Source organism: Microcebus murinus, chromosome 18 (genome assembly GCF_040939455.1).
Source record: "Microcebus murinus isolate Inina chromosome 18, M.murinus_Inina_mat1.0, whole genome shotgun sequence".
NCBI lineage: Eukaryota > Metazoa > Chordata > Mammalia > Primates > Cheirogaleidae > Microcebus > Microcebus murinus.
In genome coordinates, this window is record NC_134121.1 from 43,683,234 (window position 1) to 43,702,165 (window position 18,932).

General features: G+C 53.7%; 4 protein-coding genes across 5 annotated transcripts in view; 1 reads left to right on the forward strand and 3 right to left on the reverse strand.

Annotated features, from left to right (window-relative positions):
* The window catches only part of DNAJC7 (DnaJ heat shock protein family (Hsp40) member C7), a 35,704-nt gene extending 33,593 nt beyond the window's left edge, over positions 1-2,111 (reverse strand). Inside the window, exon 1 of the mRNA XM_020281161.2 lies at positions 1,860-2,111. The gene's annotated coding sequence lies outside the window, so the exon portion shown is untranslated. The remainder of the gene's footprint in view (positions 1-1,859) is intronic.
* NKIRAS2 (NFKB inhibitor interacting Ras like 2) lies at positions 1-6,831 on the forward strand. Of its 2 annotated transcripts, none has more exons than XM_012765739.3 (4): positions 1-22; positions 3,337-3,444; positions 4,176-4,417; positions 5,059-6,831. In XM_012765739.3, the coding sequence occupies exons 2-4, from the start codon at positions 3,351-3,353 to the stop codon at positions 5,296-5,298; spliced, it is 576 nt and encodes a 191-aa protein (XP_012621193.1). In that variant the 5' UTR covers positions 1-22; positions 3,337-3,350; the 3' UTR covers positions 5,299-6,831. The 2 variants fall into 2 exon arrangements, with proteins under 2 accessions (XP_012621193.1, XP_012621192.1); XM_012765738.3 differs by lacking the exon at positions 1-22 and adding an exon at positions 2,229-2,431.
* Positions 6,767-18,932, reverse strand: part of ZNF385C (zinc finger protein 385C) — a 27,344-nt gene continuing 15,178 nt past the window's right edge. Inside the window, exons 2-8 of the mRNA XM_020281154.2 lie at positions 14,585-14,733; positions 12,908-13,018; positions 11,315-11,489; positions 9,800-10,093; positions 9,131-9,327; positions 8,690-8,800; positions 6,767-8,219 (exon numbers count right to left, since the gene is read on the reverse strand). Of these exons, the coding sequence (XP_020136743.2) occupies positions 7,983-8,219; positions 8,690-8,800; positions 9,131-9,327; positions 9,800-10,093; positions 11,315-11,489; positions 12,908-13,018; positions 14,585-14,733 (1,274 nt within the window). The 3' untranslated portion in view covers positions 6,767-7,982. The remainder of the gene's footprint in view (positions 8,220-8,689; positions 8,801-9,130; positions 9,328-9,799; positions 10,094-11,314; positions 11,490-12,907; positions 13,019-14,584; positions 14,734-18,932) is intronic.
* C18H17orf113 (chromosome 18 C17orf113 homolog) overlaps positions 16,237-18,932 on the reverse strand; it is a 7,380-nt gene continuing 4,684 nt past the window's right edge. Inside the window, exon 2 of the mRNA XM_012765731.3 lies at positions 16,237-17,721. Coding sequence (XP_012621185.2) covers positions 16,237-17,721 — 1,485 coding nt within the window. The remainder of the gene's footprint in view (positions 17,722-18,932) is intronic.

The window sequence follows — 18,932 nt, forward strand, 5'->3', positions numbered from 1 at the left end:
AGTTTATAAGGAAGCTCACGGGGTGAGGTCCCTGCTCTTCATTGTCCCCCGTACTCCACCTATCCTATAAATTCCCTGCCCAGCACGCTTGTCTTGCAGAATGCAGTCGGGATTAGGAACTCAGGGGGCGAGGATTCAGTTCAATCATCTTTGTTGTTCTTTCCTCACCCAAACTAGTATTTATGGAGTTGGATTAAATTGGGATTTTCTGAGGTTAAGTTGCGGAAGTTTGCAGTTATAATTTAACGCCAATGAGAACTAAAATAAGGGGGCAAGGGAATTTAAAAAGGATCTACCTGCTTCCTCCAGTTAAACAGTATTTGCCAATGTCCCTACCGTTTGCATGGCTCCGGTTTATCAGTGTTGAGGGAGCTGAAACCACCTGGACCACTGACTAGGGAAGGATAGGAGAAGCTCACTAGGTTGGAGTGGGTGGGGTCATTCGTCCAGCCAATCATTCAATGGCCCTTTCCAAAACGCCTGCTCTGCTAGGTTGGGAGAACACAAGAATCCCAGACCACCTGCTCGCCTGCCAATGGCTCACAGTATACAGTCTAAATCTAGCAGACCTGTCTTTGACCATCTTCCCACTTTGTGTTCTCTATCTCTACGCCAACTCATTTTGCTCCCACAGCTTTAATTTTATCTGTTGATGACTTTCAACTCTTGATATCTCCAACCGAGACCTTTCTTCCAAGTTCTAGACCAGTATTTTCAACTATCTACTAGCTATCTTTTGGATGTTTCATAAACCCCCAAGGCTTAACATATTTAAATTGAATTTTTCTTTCTCTCCCCTCCCCTCAACAACCGAAAAAAAATTGCTACATATCCTTGATTCACTTTCCTGAATTCCTTATCTTGTTGAATGTATTCAACCATGTATCAAATGAGAAAGATGGAAGATAGGAACTCCTCTTTCTCTTGACTTCCAATTCATCAACAAGTTTTGTTGATTGGCCAACCAAATTATCTTTCAAATGTATCTCCTCCTTTCCATCCCAATTCAGGCTCTCATCATTTTTTTTTTAACTTGGAATACACGGGGCGCAGTGGTGCATGCCTGTAGTCCCAGCTACTTGGGAGGCTGAGATGGGAGGATCACTTGAGCCCAGGAGTTGAAATCCAGCCTGGGCAACATAGTAAGACCCTAATTTCTTAAAAAATAAAACACAACTGGGCACGATGGCTCATGCCTGTAAGCCAAGCACTTTGGGAGGCAGGAGGATTGCTTGAGGCAAGGAGCTCAAAACCAGCCTGAGCAAGAGTGAGACCCTGCCTCTACTAAAAATAGAAAAATCTGTCAGCTGGTGGCATACACTTGTAGTCCCAGCTACTCGGGAGGCTGAGGCAGGATTGCTTGAGCCCAAAAGTTTGGGGTTGCAGTGAGCTAATATGATGCTGCTGCACTCTAGCCCAGGTGACAGAGCGAGACCCGGTCTCAAAAAAAGAAAAAAAAATGCAACAAAACTTGAAATCCTACAATTATCTCCTAATTGGCCTAGTCTCATCTCTGTCCAATCTTCCCTCTTCTGCCAGAGTGACCTTCTCACAGGCAAAACTGATCATGTCGCTTCATTGGCAGTGGCTTTTCATTGCCATCAGTTCGACCTTTTTGGCCTAACACTTTCATTATTTGGCTCCTTTCTACCACCAATATTGAACCCAAGTACTTATAGTTCCAGAAAATGTCATGACTCTTGCATCTTTCCTCCATCCTAGAACACACTTTCCCTTCAATCCCTTCAAATCTCAACACAGACGTGACCACCCCCGGAAATTTCTCCTTAATGCCCGCTGTCCAAAAGTTAAATGCCCCTTTGCTGTGCCCCCATAAGCAACTCTGTAATATTACTCACCATGGTGTACTGTAACTGTTGGGTTATCATCTAGCTCCTCCCGTCGGTGAAGTTCTGATGGGCAGCCACGGTGTCTAACTTGTGGGGTTTTTCTCAGCATGGGGCCCTGCACCTGGTACAGGGTAGGTGCTCAGAAAGCATTTGATGAGTAAATGAGTAAACGAAACGTTATAGCACTACAATAGTCTTCAGAGAGTGAACATTTGGGCGTCTGAGACACCAGAAGAGCAACCCACGTCCACGGAGCCTAGAACTTGATGCTCCCGTGCACAACAGGCCGGGTCCTGGCCGTCATTCCCCCTCCGGCCTCCGGGAGCGCTGTGCGGCGACGCCGGTTCTCCGCCGCCGGAATTCGTCCTGCCGGACGGAAGCTGGGAGGCGGGCACGCGGCGGGGGCGGGGCCCGACGGAGCCAGCTGACCCGGGAGTTAGAGGGGTGCGCTTGCGGCCGCGCTGCCCCGCCCCTGGTCCCCGCGCGCTGCAAGGGGCCCGGCTGGCGCTGCAGGGCCCCGGGAGGTGCGGAGCTGGGAGGCGAGGCTCGTCCAGCGCCGGAGTCAGCCTCCGCTTCTAAAGGTGGCGAGTCTCTGCCTCTTACTCCCTCTGACTCCTGGTAGCCTCTCTTGGGGTATCCCTTAACTGCGGGGCTCACTATATGAAGAGGGGGCCTGTGTCAGGAGCTTCCTATGGAGAGGTTTCTGTCTGGGACCCTCTTGGGAAGTGGTCTCTATCTCTGCTTTTTGGGGGGGAATCTTTTCCCGGAGTTCTTGGGGTGCTTGTGTTTGAAAGTTTGCCTTTGGGGAGATTTCTGGGGCCTCTTCAGAAATCGGGTTTCTGTGTCTGGAATTTCTTTTCTGTGTCTTTCAGTCCAAGGGCAGCAAAAACTGTCTCCTTTCCTAAGCCTTTTTTGTTTAGATTCTTTCACTCTTTTCTCTCTTCTCTGATGTTCTTCATCTTAGCCATGGACTTGACTGGGGGTTAGAGGGAGTTGATTGATTGTCCACGTAAGTCATAGAGAAAAGCAAATTATCCTTTCTATTTGCTCCCTCTCCCCAGATGAGGTGGTTTAAGACAGCCACACAAAATACTATTCTGGCTTCTTTCTCGATGGGGTCATGGTTGAAGAGAAGAACTCGGGCTGAGCTTCCTTAACTAATTGGTCCTCTCCACATCTTGTGTGCAGAAAGGAACCTGGCTAGTGTTTTCTTTAAACCAGTGACTCTCCTCTCCATTTATAGTAACATTAACTGAGCACCTATATTGTGCAGATACTGGCTATATACTGAGAATAACAAAGATGAATAAAATACAGCTCCCTGTCCAGAAATGGACAGATCAGTTCAGTACCCTCTGCTGGATTAGGAGGTACTAAATCTCTGAGGCTACACAGTGCAGAACCTGGGTTCTCAGTTACTGGAGATCTGCCTTCTGTTTTGATCCTCTCTTCCCTCACCTCACTCAGTGTGCTTCTGTTCCCCAAGGTTGAAGGCCAAGCATGGGGAAGAGCTGCAAGGTGGTCGTGTGTGGCCAGGCATCTGTGGGCAAAACTTCAATCCTGGAGCAGCTTCTGTATGGGAACCATGTAGTGGGTGAGTGTTGGTGGTGGTAAGGGAGTGGTGGAAGAAACTGAAGAATAAAGAGTAGAATTGGTTTTTTTTTTTTGGCGGGGGTGGGGGGGTGGGGGGAAGGTCTTGCTCTGTTGCCCGGGCTAGAGTGCCATGGTATCAGTGTAGCTCACAGCAACCTCAAACTCCTGGACTCAGGTGATCCTCCTGCCTCAGCCTCCTGAGTAGCTGGGACTACAGGCATGCACTACCATGCCCAGCTAATTTTTCTATTTTTAGTAGAGACGGGGTCTCGCTCAGGCTAGTCTCTAACTCCTGACCTCAAGCGATCCTCCTGCCTCGGCCTCCCAGAGTGCTAGGGTTATAGGCACGAGCCACCGCACCTGGCCCAGGGAGTAGGATTTGATCACAATATGCAAAGACTAAGAGCTGCTCCTGGTGGTTTTTGCACCCTGAAGAGTAAAACATCGTAAACTCCAACCCTACAACTTACATAAATCTCAGGGAGGAAACCCAATATCCAAGATAGGGAGGACAAGCTCCTGTGTCGCACTTTGTTTAGCATGGTATTAGTGTGAAATTAATGTCTGTTTCTCCAAATCATTTTGGTCCTGGCCAGACTCAATACTCTGGCCTCTACTCCTCAGCCCTCACATTACTTTCTCTCTCTATCTGGTGAGCTTGTTCGGATGTCCTCTTCACTCACATTTCCTATTTCTCTCCCCACTTCAAACAGTCTTCTCATTTTATCCCAGGTTCTGAGATGATCGAGACACAGGAGGACATCTATGTGGGCTCCATTGAGACGGACCGGGGGGTGCGGGAGCAGGTGCGTTTCTACGACACCCGGGGGCTCCGAGATGGGGCTGAACTGCCCCGGCACTGCTTCTCCTGCACTGATGGCTACGTCCTGGTCTACAGCACAGACAGCCGAGAGTCCTTTCAGCGTGTAGAGCTGCTCAAGAAGGAGATTGACAAATCGAAGGACAAGAAGGAGGTGTGTGTCCTAGGTTCCTTGGGAGTTTTAGTGGTGAGAGAGTGGTGAGGGCCCTGGGCTGGCTTTGTGGGGCGTGGCATGGCTCCATTCTTCACTTATTTGCCAGGCGGTGGGTTAGGGGCTAAAGATGGAGTAGAGGCCACTGAGGGTGTCTTCACCCCAGAGGTGGCCATGTGTTGAGGCTGCTCAACCAAAGAGGCTTCTCTTTAGTTTATGGGGTCCCTGACCTAACACATGAAGCCCCCCTAATCTTTCTTCTTTACAGTTCTGGGTTCTTAACTATGAAGGCTCATCTGTTCTCCAAAATCCTCCTCTAAGCTACAGGTATTCTGGGTGTGCTTCCTCACCAATTGTTTAGCCAGAACTAGTCACTGCTGGCAATGAGCATGTTTGGGTGACAATCAGGCTTGTGATGGAACTCCTTGGGGGAGGGCCAGATGGAGGCCAAAATTTGAACAGAGGAAGAAGAAAAAACAATTATTTCCTTCCCCTCTATCAATGGTTTCTAATATAGAAAGAAATGAGGCATCAGTGCCATTGAGACTTTTCTCTCACAGAATTCCTAGGTGGCTACCAGCCCCTATACCTGTTCCTGGGTCCATGCTATATCCACAGGCCTTTACTCTGTCCCTCTTCCCCAGGTCACCATTGTGGTCCTTGGCAACAAGTGTGATCTCCAGGAGCAGCGGCGTGTAGATCCAGATGTGGCTCAGCATTGGGCCAAGTCGGAGAAGGTGAAGCTGTGGGAGGTGTCGGTGGCTGACCGCCGCTCCCTCCTGGAGCCCTTTGTTTACCTGGCCAGCAAGATGACCCAGCCCCAGAGCAAGTCGGCCTTCCCCCTCAGCCGGAAGAACAAGGGCAGCGGCTCCTTGGATGGCTGAAGAGCTGCCATTCCTTCTTTACTCTCCCAGCCCCATTCTAGCTTCTGGGGCTCTGGAAAATGGGCTGAGGGCAAAGGGGGGGGGCAGGCAAGCTGTCCCTCCCAGTCAGCAGGGGAGCTCCCCACTAGGCAGGCCCAGGCCACTTTTGCTCCCTCTCAACTCCAGGAAGTGCAAAGAATCTTAGTGCAAAGAATCCCCTCAAACTTCCAGCCTCTTCGCCACCCCCATCTGCAGCTTTCATCCTGTCTGCCCCGCTATTACCTGGGGCAGTTGTGGGTCAGTGTCCCTTCCATCTGCTCTGGATAGGAAGCAGAGCTACTGTGTGGAGGTGGCCATTCTAGGGTCTGGTTCCTATTATAGGGGTCCCACCTTCTGGGCTTCCTGCCAGTAAAACACACACACACACACACACACCCCCCACCTTCTGGGCTTCCTGCCAGTAAAACACACACACACACACACCTTCTGGGCTTCCTGCCAGTAAAACACACACACACACACATCCCACCCCACACCCCCCCCCCTTGAATTCTAGAGAAAGAGTGTCCAGGCACACCCACACACCTGGATTCTAGAGAAAGAGTGTCCAGGCGTTGTGTGTGTATGCTGGCATTAGGGGTGTTTCCTCATCCCTCACCCTGACCTTTCTCCTGTCCTTTCCCTGGCTGGAAGAAGCTAGCCTCCTGGGAGTGTAATTTTCTGTTCTAAACACCCCTTCCACCCCCAATTGTTTCACTTCCTCTTCCTGCTCAGGGAGCAGATGGGCCTCATTGGTCAAGGTGGAGTGATGATGACCAGCTGACTTTGTGACCTAGCAAGACCTTCCCCTCTCGGCGCCTGCCCCTCTTGGTGCCAGATCTTGCTTAGCCAGATCTCTCAGATCCTCTCCAGCACTATGGTTTTATAAAGCTGTGGCCTCTCCCTCTTTAAGGTGCTAAGCCCACCAGCCCTAGAGGCTGGGACAACGCTCCCTCCAACCACCAGGGGGCGTGAGTGCTCTTTCCACTCGGTTGCCAGAGTGGCTGCTCAGTGCCCAACCTGCAGACCTCTCGCTGTGGGGCTGGTCTTCATCCCTTCCTGTGGTGGTTTTCAGCTCATGGCTGGACTTTTATTTAAAAGTGACCTGTATTTACCTGCCTGCTGCTGTGGTGAAGGCTGGCCAAGGTGCTCCTCCAAAGCCCTTCTTACCTCAGATGCCTGAACAGAACAAGGCAAACCAGTAGCAGCTGCTCAGGAGCTGGCAGGTCTTCTGTCGGGGCTCAGAGGGTGGCTACACGCTCAGACCGGCTGTACAGCCAGCTCATAACACAACTTCTGTGCCCACCTCGTGCTTCTAGTGCACACACCTAGCCTGGGCAAGACCCTGCAGCCAGGCAGCCTACAGTACTCGCCCCTTCTCCCCAGGACAGGAGAGGTGAGCAGAGCGGGTGCCCAGGGCTGGGCAAGTAGGATTAGGACATGTACAAGCTTGGGCTTCAAGTTAATTTATTGATGCTTTGGACACAATAAAACCACAACTGCTGTTATCAAAAAGTTTCCCTCCCCTCCCCCATTTTTCTTGTTCTCCCATTGGAAATATCTTTAAAAAAACAAGATACAAGGTGGATACTGGCAAAGTCCCATATTGTGGGGTAGGGGGTGGGATGGAGTTTGTGACATTGACTTTGACAGCATGAGGATGGGTCCTGCGAGTGGGTGTCAGACTGCATCCCAGCACTCTGCTTCACAGTGGGGCGCCGGTCCAGTTGAGAAGAGGGAAAGCTGATTTTAGTGCTGGGGACCAGGAGTGGGGAGTTGGAAGGGAAGCTCTAACTTTGGGACCCCCAGGGGGATTTGGTGTTAGCAGAGTCCATAGTCTGAGGGAGACCCAGTGACAATCCCCTCGAGAGCTAGGGTTCAGGAGGACTCAGTGAAAGGCTAAGAAGGGAGAGATTTTATGGGATCAGTCAGTCCCTCTGTTGAAATTGGGCCCAGTCAGAACATCACTGTCACCTGCTCCATTCTAGCTGCGTCCTGTTAGAACAGATGAGGTTCCTAAAAGCTTTCAGAGCCAGCCCTCACCCTACTTCCTTGGCTCTGTCCTGCCTTAGCGACGTTTGATCAAGAGACTCTTGGGGTCCCCCTTTCTTTTCCATTGTCCTCTGCCACACCCCCATGGTCACCTTGGCCTGATAGCCTTGAGCCCAACTCCAGCTCAAGACCCCATCTCCTATCTCCATTGACGCCAGGGAATCCAGTGAGGCCCTGAGCCTGACTGTGTGGGTCATGGGCTTGTCCTGGGCTGGGAGAGGCTGGCTTGTGGAAGCCAAGATTCCTAGAGTCTGGCCATGTGGGTGTAGGTCTTGGGTCCACGAAAATGAGAACACCACATGGCTGGGGCTGGGCTTTTGCATAGATCTTTGGGATTTATCAGGCTGGGAAGTGCAGGGTAGCCTAGGACTAGCCCAGAAGGCCTGGGAAAGGAGGGCGGGGATGGTCCCTGGACTAGGAGGCTACTGGTTGAATTCCCCATCCAGACAGGGAAGGGCAGCTGCCCTTAAAACTAGCCCAGCCCTTCGTAGGCAGGACCCCCTAAACTGGAAGGCAGTCCCTGTGGGATGCAGGAAATGGAAGCATCTTGGGGACAGGAGGAGATGGCACGGCGAGTGGCTGTTGGGAACTCAGCCCTGGCCTCCCCATGAGGGCTAATAGGGGGCAAAGACGATGGGTCCCGTGGCAGGGCGGACGGCTCCCGCTGGGGTGCGAAACAGAGCTGGGCCCAGGAGTGGAGCTGGAAATAGGGTGGTGGCTGCTGTGGGGGCAGGCCGGAGCGCCAGGGGCCCAGGCAGGGCACAGATGGCAGCAGCTGTGGTGGGCAGTGGGCTGGGTAGGAAGCGGGCTGCCAGCGTCTTGGTGAGTTGCTTCTGCAAGGCCAGTTTAGACTACACAGAAAAAAAAGGAACAGTCTTTAACCCAGAAAATCCAGCCTCCTCCCTGGGCCCCATCCTCGGTGTTTTGCTGCAGGAAAAACGTGCCTTTTAGAGTTCCAAACCTAAATCCTCCTCCCTTTCCACCCCCAAACATTCATTCCAAAGGGCTTTCTCCACCACCTGTCTTCCTGCCCAGAGGGAGGAAAATCTCAGGGTGGGAGAAAGGAGGAGGGTGCGGGTGGGGTGGAGATGGTCTCTAGGAGATGCACGCCCACCCCTCACTCTGGACCCTAAGGTTCCTACCCAAGCCCGCCTCCCCGGAAATTCTGGGCAGATCCCTGGACAGCCAACAACCTAACCCCAGCTCCTTCCCTGCCTCTGAGCTGGGCAGCTTCCTTCCTGCCCCACCCCCAGCTGGCCCCCCCTGCCAGCCCACCCACTCCCCTCCCCACCGGTCCGCTCTGTTGCCTGGAGACAGATACCTTGAGGATACTCACGGCCAGGGCTGCGTGCTTCTGCAGCTTGCTGTGCTGGCTGGAGGGCTTGGGGGGCTTCCCCGCCAGGCGGTCTTTGTGCCTCCTGCTGCTCATGTGCTATTGAACACACAGATATACTGGGGACAAGACTAGGAAGCCCAAGGACCCCAAGACTACTGTGTCGTCCTCAATGGTCTCGCCCTTCCTCTACCCACTACTCACGTTCAAAGCACTATTGCCTGGGGTAGGCCTTGTGAAGGGGAGGTAGGACTTGGCCTTCACCCCGCAAGGAGCCCACAGCCAGCTGTCCTTGCTCCTGCCCCCCTCCCCAACCCTTCCTACTCTACTCTACCCATCCTCTCTCTCCAGGCTCCCTCTTTTCCTGCCTTGCCCTGCCCGGGCCACCACCCCCAGCTCCAACGCCAATTCTGGCCCCACTTTTCCCACCTGCTTGAGCTGAGTCTCTGAATTGACCTGGAGCTGACAGAGAGCACAGTGGAAAGGGGGGCTGGGCCCCTGCCGGCCACCCCGGCCCCCTGTCACTCTCTTGGCCTTGTGTCCAGCCCCTCCCCGGGGCACCTGGCGGCCCCGGCCCCTGCGGGGAGCCCCTCGCTGACCTTCCACCATCCACCGGTGCTTGGCTCCTGCAGGGAGGGAAGAAAGCGTGTCAGCGCGGAGGCAGGGCTGCAAGGGCCCCTCAGCCTCATGACTGCTCTGCACGTACATTGTCCTCCAGCCACATCAGATTTCTCCTCCCAGCTTTTCTCTTTTCATGCCAACCTCCCCAAGGAAGGCCTTCTCGCAGTGCAAGCAGTCGGCTTCCCTTTTGCTCTAATTTCAATCCCTTCTGGTTCTGATCTAAGGAGAAAGGGAGGAAGTATCTCCTGTTTTCTCTGGAGGGACCTTTCAGAAATGTAGTGACCTTCAGTTCTTAGTGCCCCAGACTCTCCATCCCAATTCTCCCTCCCCAGGGATGGACGGGGGGGGCCCAGCAATGCCTGCCCAATAACAGCTGCGTACAACACGTCTGCTACCCAGTTGCTGAGTGAAGCACCCAGGAGCGCAGGCCTGCCTGTCCCTCACCTCCCCCAGGCTCCAGCTCCTGGGGGCACTGACCTGTGTTGTGAGCCTGAAGTTGGGAGGCCGAGTTCACAGTCACCTTACACGTGGGGCAGTAGAGGCGCCCCTTCTCGCTCCTGCCTTCCCCACTCCCACTGCTTTCCACAGCCACCGCTGCCGGCTCAGGCCCTGGTGCCTCTCTCCCAGGCTCTGGGGAGCAAGGTGGGCAGGAGGAAGAAGAGGAAGAGGAGGCAGCATCCAAGAGGTCTGCATGGGCTGGCTCCCCAGGTGCGGGGTCTGGAGTCGGTGGTGGCTGGAGCGGAGGGCCGAGAGGAGGAGCTGCAGGAACTGCTGGGGGATGGAGGGCATCAGTGGGAGAGTGTGAGGCCCGAGATGACCCTCTGGACCATGATTCCAAGGCCTGATGATGGAGGTGGCATGGTTGGGTGGAGGGGTGACCAGCACTGGATCCCAGGCCCCTACTCTCCCACTAACTCACTGGGCAGACTTGGGCCTCAGTTTTCCCAGCTGAAATTATAATGTCGGACAGAGTAGTCTCAGAAAGCCTTTGAAGCCCCGCTATTCTAGTTTATTTGCTAACCATTAAATAAGCAGAAATCACTAAAAAGATGCACTAGAATGTTTATAGAGCACTATTCATAATAGCATAAAACTGGAAACTGTCCAAATGGCCATCAACGAAAGAATAACTTTTTTGAAAACAGTGGTATGGTCATGTCGTGGAGTACTAATAGCAATGAAAAATTACAAACTGCAGCTACATGCAGCAACATGGATGAATCTTACAAAGCACAATGTCAATGAACATGAGAGGAACAAGACCCACACACAAAACCCTACATATTCTGATTCATCAAAACCAAGTGAAACTGATGTATGCAGAGAAAAATCAGGATCTGTAGTTGGTCAAATAGTGTCTCCCCCTGCCAAAATTCATGTCCATCTGGAACCTCAGAATGTGACCTTATTTGGACACAGGGTCTTTACAGATAAAATTAGTTAAGCTGAGGTCATGCTGGATTAGGGTGGGACTAATCCAGTGACTGGTGTCCCTATAAGGAGAGCATGTGGACACAGAGACACACACGGGAGAACGTGGTGGAAGATGGAGGCAGACATCATAGATGCATCTATAAGCCAGGGAACGCAGAGGACTGCCACGGCCACCAGAGGCTGGGAGACAGGCACGGAGCAGTTTCTCCCTCTGAGGCCCCAAGAAGGAGCCAACCCTGTCAACACCTTCATTTCAGACTTGTGAACTCCAGAACTGTGGGAAAAAACATTTCTGTTGTTTTCAGCCACCCAGTTTGTAGTCACTGTGATGGCAACGCTAGGAATCTAATACAGTCAGGCTTCTGGGTGCTGGGAACATGTTTCCTGATCAGGGTATATTCAGACTGGGAAAATTCATCGAGCTGTTGATGCACGTGTGTATGTATGGAATGCGCCAGCACAAGCAAAATTAATAAGCAGAAATCTCTCAACCCCTTTTCAGAAACCAGATTTCAGAGTGGAGTAGGGAGAGGTGGAGAAGAAGAGTTCAGGACTGACCTTTGTTCTGTGGCTCTCCGGGGGCTCCACTGGCCAGCGTCGGGATTGGGGTCACCACGCTGGATGGGGGCCCATCCTGGGCCAGGGTTTGTGGCCTGTGCTTGCTCTTGGCAGCTTCGACAGCCTTGAGTTTTCTGGCGTGTTTGTGGCCTTTGTAATGTGCTTCAGCCTGGTTCTGGGGAGGGGAGGGCATGAGGTCACCATTCATTCACTGAGTCCACATGCCCCATCCAAAGCAGGAGCTGAGCAGGGGGACAGGCCCAAGTGAGGCAGGACTTGGCTCTCACAAGGGGCAAATCTTTGTCATAGTCTTCATCATCACAGCATGTGTGTGGCCCCGAGGTTTACAGAATGTGTTCTTTTACTTGAGATCCAAAGCAAGCAGCCTCTGTCTTCAAATTCTAACTCAGCCACTTAGTAGCTGTGCATCTTTAGGCAAGTCACCTCACCTCTCTGAGCCTGAATTTCCCCACCCATAAACTTTGTGATAATACTGACCTGACAGGATTGTCAGAATTAAATGGGAATATGAATTATAAGGGCCTAGTATATATAATAGATGCTCGATGAATGTTAGTTACCAAGTTTATAAATGTACAAATGGAGAAAACAGCAGTCTTCACACTTAGGAGTTTGTGCACCCCAAACATTCATCCCTTTGTTATTTTTAAACAGGTAGTTATTGAGCCTGCTATTTCCCAGGCACCATGCCAGGGGCCAGCATGAAGAAGACATGGCCCTGCCCTCAGTGCAGATTCTCTTTCTCTCGTGGGACTCATGTAAAGCCTGGAGAGAACCCCCAAATCTAGGCTGTCAATGCCATCCCTCTAAGGGTCCCCCATTGTTGCTTCCCGGCCCACCACTCCCCAATATAGGACAGACAGGCCCCCGTGGCCCTCCCTAGACCCTTCACTACAGCAGTCCTGCTGACGTCTAGCCTAAACCCCAGATTGCCTGGACAGGAGGTAAACCTTCCCTAGGTTTACCTTCAAAAGGCCAAAATGAGGCTCCTCCTCTAGCTAGGGGGAGACAATAATAAAAAGTATGCAGGCCTTAAGGTCAGCCAGTCCTGGGTTCAAATCCCTGCTTTGCTACTTACCAGCTGTGTGGCCTTAGGCAAGTCACTTAACCTCTCTGAGGCTCAGTTTCCCCATCTGAAAAGCAGGGATGATAATAGTGCCTCTGTCCATCTCACAGGTGTGTCATAAGAGCTATTAAATAATTCAGATGTTGGGCACGAACACATTCTGTAAACTCTCAGGTGCTTTAGGAACTCAGCTCCAGACCAGGAGCTAATGGGGTGGCCACTGGGACCCAGAGTGGGGGAAGGATCCAGGAGAGAGGCCTGCTTGCAGGAGGGGGGGAGGGGGGACTGGGGACGGGGATGGAGTCCCAGGGGGCTGGAGCTGAGCAGTGAAGGGTTGAGGGAAGGGGCAGAGGAATCTGGAAAGAGGAGGAGAGGAGAGGATGGGATGGAAAAGACAGACCACAGCTCCTTTGCCACCTGTATTCCTCCTGGGAAGACCCTGGGAGCCCAGTCTCCAGCCCTCCCTCCTGCCCCTCCCCAGGCCTGCTTCTCCTACTCCCTCTCACCGCTGAGTTGAACCTCAGGTGACAGATGTTACAGGAAATGAAGAGCTTCTTCTTCAGAGGGGAGGGGACCCCAAACGTGTGGCTGATGACAGCTTTCTGCACTGGGTCCATCTGTCAAGAGGGTGGAACGGCACAATAACCCTGGGTTGGCTCAGGAGGTGGGGGCAGTACAAAATGCCCCAAAGTCAGGACTACTGGAGAGGGCTGAGGTCAGACTCTAGGAAGAACTTCCCCATCCTCGTGGATGTAAGACATAGAAAAAGGAACAGCCTCGTTCCTGGCTGACTTTATCTGTCAGCCCTGGCTTCTGTTTGGAGGCAGGGGGATGGCCTGAGTGACCTACAGGATTTTGGGAAATAGAACCATGTCCTGGTGATCACCCTGGCATTTCTTCCTGCCCCTCTGGTCAGTTTTTTTTTCTCTCTCCTTTGCAAGAATTACAACACTCAGACAGAGAGTTGGGCACAAGGAGAGGCAGGAAGGGGACAAAGAATCCTTCTATTGGTATTTCCTCCCCCACAACCCCGGCTTTTGGGCTGGACCTGTGGGCTGGGGGATGCCACTTCTTATCAGGTCTGCCACAGTCACAGGGCCTGAGGCTTCTGGCAAGCTCTCCTGAGAGAGTGGGGCCAGGCGGGGGAAACTGGGGGGCAAATCGGGGTCAGGCAGCAGAAAGTGAAGGTCTGAGGGTTCCCTGAGTAGTAGGATCATTTATTTGGAATATTATTAATAATTTGGTGTTTTTTCTTTTCCTTATTTTAAGTCATTTTTTTTCCCTATCAAACCAAGCCTTTATGCTCCCTTTTCTCAGGGGCTAGCTAGGCGGTTGGGCCAAAAGCAGTTTTCTGAACTTGTCAACTTTCCAAACCTTCCCAAGGAAGCAAACAGAGCTTTTAGAGAAGCGCATGGGTGCAGAAACTTCGCTGAGAAGAGAAAGAGGTTCCAACCCTCACAGCGCCCAAGGCCGGTGAGGTGACATAAAATTCATACCTCACTTGTCATTCACACACTTACACACGTGGAAATGCACGGACTAGTGCACAAGACAAACAGCACGTAAGCTCACAAGCAGTGATGAACGATACACACTCACATGCATACAAATGGCACATGACCACAGACAAACCACACAAAAACACATGTGCCCACAGGTCAGACATACACCAAACATATATATAAGACACAAAGACACAAAAACCCCTCAGATACATAGGCACACATATTAATCACATACAATTACCCAGGCACAGAGAGTTGTTTACAGACACACACACTGAATACCAACATACAAACTCATGTCCGCATATAACACACAAAGACCTATAGAGACACACCCTACAGCAGACAGGCACACCTCAATTGCACACAGACACACACAGGTCTTCCACAAAAGTCTCTATACAAAAACCCAAGTGGAACCTAGGGTCTACAGGCCCTGTGGGCCCAGTAGTTGTGATGGCAGGGGTAGGGAGAGGGGTGACACCATCTTATTCCCCAGCCTAGGAGAGGGCAGTGCCCAGGGTTCCTATTTGGGGAGCACCTAATCCTACTGGGGAACGTAGGAGGAGAATGAGCTCTTGATTAGACCCAGCAGCAGAGAGCTGGCCCCTCTGAGTCCACCTTCTGCCCACCCGCAAGCTTGGCTGCATGCCCCCACCCACCGGCCCGGCCCCGTACCGTGCTGAAGTTGGGGAAGAGACTGAGCGGGGCGGCGCCATTGAAGTGGAAGGCGAGCAAGTGCTTGAAGTCCAGCGGGGGCTGCAGAGGCCGGGCGGGCAGGGGCAGGGAGGCCAGCAGGGGGCTGGGGGCACTGGAGGCTGGGCCTGCTGCAGGAGGAAGAAGGGCAGGGTCTGAAACAGGGAGCAGCCACAGGGCCTCTCCTACCTCTGCAGCCACAACAAGAGGCTGGTGGGCTTCTCGGGTGTGGAGCCAGGGCAGACTCCTGTCCCTCTTCACAAAGTGTCACCAGCCAAACCCAGGGCAATTACAGGCCCCATTTCTGTGCCCCTCCTCCCCACAGTTGGGAAGCAGAGTCCACAGCTCCAGGCTCCCAGCCCAGAAGGACAACCTTCCCACCCCTACACAGAGAGCATAACAGCCCACCGAACCCCTAAGGGGAGTCCAGCCAGGAGAGGGGACAGAGGGCTCAGGGTGGGCCCCTGACATACACACCACCATGGAGACTTCATGATGCTCTGGGTTTCCACTTTATTGCAGATTAAACTCAAACCCCGGGGGTCTAGGGAAAAGGGCAGGCCCTTCCCCTCCCCTCTCACTCTAACTATCCTCCCCTCCCTCCGGATCCCCACACATTCACAGCAAGGGTGGATGGGAGGGAACGGGAACCCCATGGGAGGATGTGATCCCCAGCTCTGGTGAGGCCCAAACCGCTTCCCTAGGAGACAAATAAACATGGATCCCTGGGTCAGGCCCGAGGCTGGGCCCCAGAGGCAGCAGGTACAGCACTGTGGTTCTGCAGTCTTTGGTCTTAGAGGTCTGAGGCATGGGCAGAGAAGGGCTAGGAACTTGCAGAGCAAGCAGATTTTGAGGAAGAAAAAATTAGCAAAAAATTCAGCCCATTTGGGACTTTTTTGGCCCTTGTCATTGCAAAACCAAAAGAAGTCCTTTTAGATTTTTGTGTGTTAACGCTATGAAAGATAGGATAGATTTATTTTACATTTATAGATTTATGGGTCTATATACACTGTCACATATAGAAAAGCCCTAAGGCAGCCTATTGGTGAGGAGGGGAGGGAGGGCACCACTACCGCTCTTGAACCATTGTGCCCTTGAACCACTAGCTTGTGCACAGAGAGGGTGCTGTGCTGTGTGTCAAAACAAGTATGGTGCTCCCCAGTCACATCTGAAAAGAAGAGCTACTGTCAGGAGCGGGTCCAGGACACAGGGAAGGGCCAATTCTCCTTTTCCTCACCTCTCAATTCCCGAGGCCCAGGTTTCTTCCCTTCAAGCAAGAACCCCCATCTTTTTTTCTAGGGCCAAAACTTGGGCTGTGTCCAGAAGAGTAAAGGGTGAGCTACTCCTCACCAACTCTGCAAATGACAGGAGTAACTTAGGGTGCCCCAGACCCTAACACCTCCTGCTCACGTGACCAGGCCCCTCTGGAGCCAGTCCCTTCCTCCGCAGTCCACAAGGCAGGGCTAGTGCTCTGCTAGCAAAGGAAGCACGGGGAAGGCAGGTGGGCGGCCTCAAGACCTGGGGAGTCCATAGCTAGCTACTAAGTTAGCTTGGGGGCAGCACGGTCAGGCCCAGCTTGGCCTTTGGAGTGCCCAGGGCCCCAGGCTGGCTGGGCAGAGAGAAGGAGGCCACCTTTAGGTGAGCTGCGACCCCAGGAGCCCCTCCCCCCACCCACTCTCTAAGAACTCCACGGCCAGCGCAAAGTCAAAGTCGTGCAGCGGGGGCCCATCCACTGCGATCTTCACCACGTGGCCGCCCCGGCCTTCCCCGGCCCCACTCTGCCCCCACCACCGCAGCTCCCGGCTGCGGCCGACCTTGTCCAGGAGGCCAGCGCCCGCGGGCAGCGCCAAAGCCAAGGCAGCGAGGGCAGCGAAGTCGGGAAAGAGCTCGTGCAGCTCCGAGTGCTCGCAGGCCAGCTGGGCGCACAGGGCCCGCGGGCCAAGCCGCCCCAGGCTGAACACCACGCGCTTAAAGAGCGCGAAGTCGCCCAGCGCCCGCTGGCGCACCACGGCGGGCGCGAAGCCGCGCAGCAGCACCCGCAGCGCGCCCTCGCCGTGCGCGCCCAGCTCCTCCGGCGCCTGCGGGTAGCGGCGGGGGTCGAAGATCGCCGCGAACGAGGCCACGGCGTCCAGCGAGGGCCCTGGGTAGGAGTCCCGCAGCCCCTTCCGCATGGAGTCCAGGAGAGCCCCCCGGAGCTGCTCCAAGCCCCGGACCGCAGCCTCGGAGTAGCCGAGCAGCTCCACGCCGCGGTAGGTGCAGCGCCCGCTGCCCGCGTCAGGGTCTGAGGATGCCAGTTCCTGCAGGAAGCCCTGGAGACGGGCCCCACCTGAGCCGCGCTGAGCTTGTAGGGAGGCTGTAGCCGTCATCACCAGGGGCTGCAGCAAGGCCAAGTCCGGCTCTTCTGGCTGCAGGACAAGGGCCAGCTTCTGCACAGAGGGCAGAGCGTCCAGCAGCAGGTGTGTGAAGGCCACAAAGGTGAACTGGCGCAGGGCCAGGGCCAGTGCCCCAGCCGTAGGCGACGCTGGGGCTGCAGACTCCAGAGTGTGCACCAGGCAAGGCCAGGCTTCAGCCACAGCTTCTATGACAGGCAGCAGGGAGGCCCAGGGCACTGGCCGGGGCCCTGCCAAGTCAATAGCTGCAAGGTCTAATGCTGCCCGGAGCTCAGGGACCATATGGGAACTGGGGCCACCGTGGAGGCGGAATAGGGCATCCAGTATGCTCTCATATTCACCCAGGTAGGGAGGGGGCTCTGGGTCTGTCCGACCAGGGAGGCAGTGCAGCTCCGTGAGGAGTGGGCAAGTGGCCCGCAGCTGGGGGCCTACACTCCTCAGGCGGCCACTGGGGAGGCTTGAGCTGAGCCAGGCCAGCTTAGGTGCAGATACGCCAAAGGCCTGCAGGATGTCCAGGAGTTGGCCAGCAGTGGCCTCACCCTCCTGTAGCTCCACACTGCCCAGGAAGGTGGTGGCAGGCTGGCCATCGCAGGGGGACACCGAAGTGGCAAACAGGGCCAGACTGTGGGACTCGGGCCAGTCCCTGGTCTCATCCAACACCAGCCCCACATAGGGGGAGGCCTTCAGGCGCTGGCAGGCCTCTGTGTGCAGGACGTTGGCAATGGCCACCTGGGATAGCCAGAGAGAGAAAGAGAGAGAGGACAGAGTTAGTTTGTCCTGAGGAGGGGAGGCAGTGCCAGATGGTGGAAAGAGCATGGGCCTTGGGGTCAGACAGACCTAGGGACCAATCCTGGCTTTGCCAGTTACTGGTGGTGCTACCTTGTGCCAGTCACTCCACCTCTCTGAACTTCAGTTTTCTCAGCTCTATTTTTTTTCTTCTTTTCTTTTTTGAGTGAGGGTCTTGCTGTGTCACTCAGGGTGGAGTACAGTGGCATCATCATAGCTCATTGCAACCTCAAACTCCTGGGCTCAGGCAATCCTCCTGCCTCAGCCTCCTAAGCAGCTGGGACTACAAGAGCCTGCCAACACCTGGCGAACTGTTCGATTTTTTGTAGAGAAGAAGTCTCACTATGTTGCCTAGGCTGGTCTTGAACTCCTGGCTTTAAGCAATTCTCCCACCTCAACTTCCCAAAGTGCTGGGATTACAGGCATGAGCCACTGTACCCCAGTGTTCTCAGCTTTAATACCTGCTCTGAGCTAGCACCTGCCCTAAATCTTCTGAAAGGGTTGTTGTGAATTATAAATAGTAAAAGTGCTTTATGAACCATAAAGAGCTCTAGGAAGGCTAGTTTTTTCACTGTGTTCTCCTACATCATCGCCCCAGTCTGCCTTGTTCCTGGGGGTCTCCCTTCATCACCTTGCTTAGGGATTAACCAACAGCTCACTCCCAACTCCCGACCAGTTACACAAGGTCCCAGCTGTGTGCTCTGTTTGCCTATTTGTCATTTCTCTGTAGGATGAGATCCAATTCCCTGCACCCAGCCCCCCAGGACATACCCAGTTAGTACCTAGGACAGAGCTGCAACTTGCATGCCTCCAGGGGCCATGCAGGTGCTATTGAACTTGAAGTGGGCCAGGGATAAACCAGAGAGAATGGGGAAGACCACCACAAGTCCATGCCCTCCTCTCCAGCTCCAGCACATCCTGCCCTAACAGCATGGAGCCCTCACTTTTCAATAGAGCCACAAATCCAGACTTTATATGTAATCTGATTTTTGTTTTTTAGAGATGAGGTCTACTATGTTGTGCAGGATGGTCTCAAACTCCTGGCCTCAAGTGATCCTCCCGCCTCAGTCTCCCTAAGTGCTAGGATTACAGGTGTGAGCTACCACACCTAGCTTCTCCTGACTTTTTAAAGTTGGAAACTAAAAACACCGTGA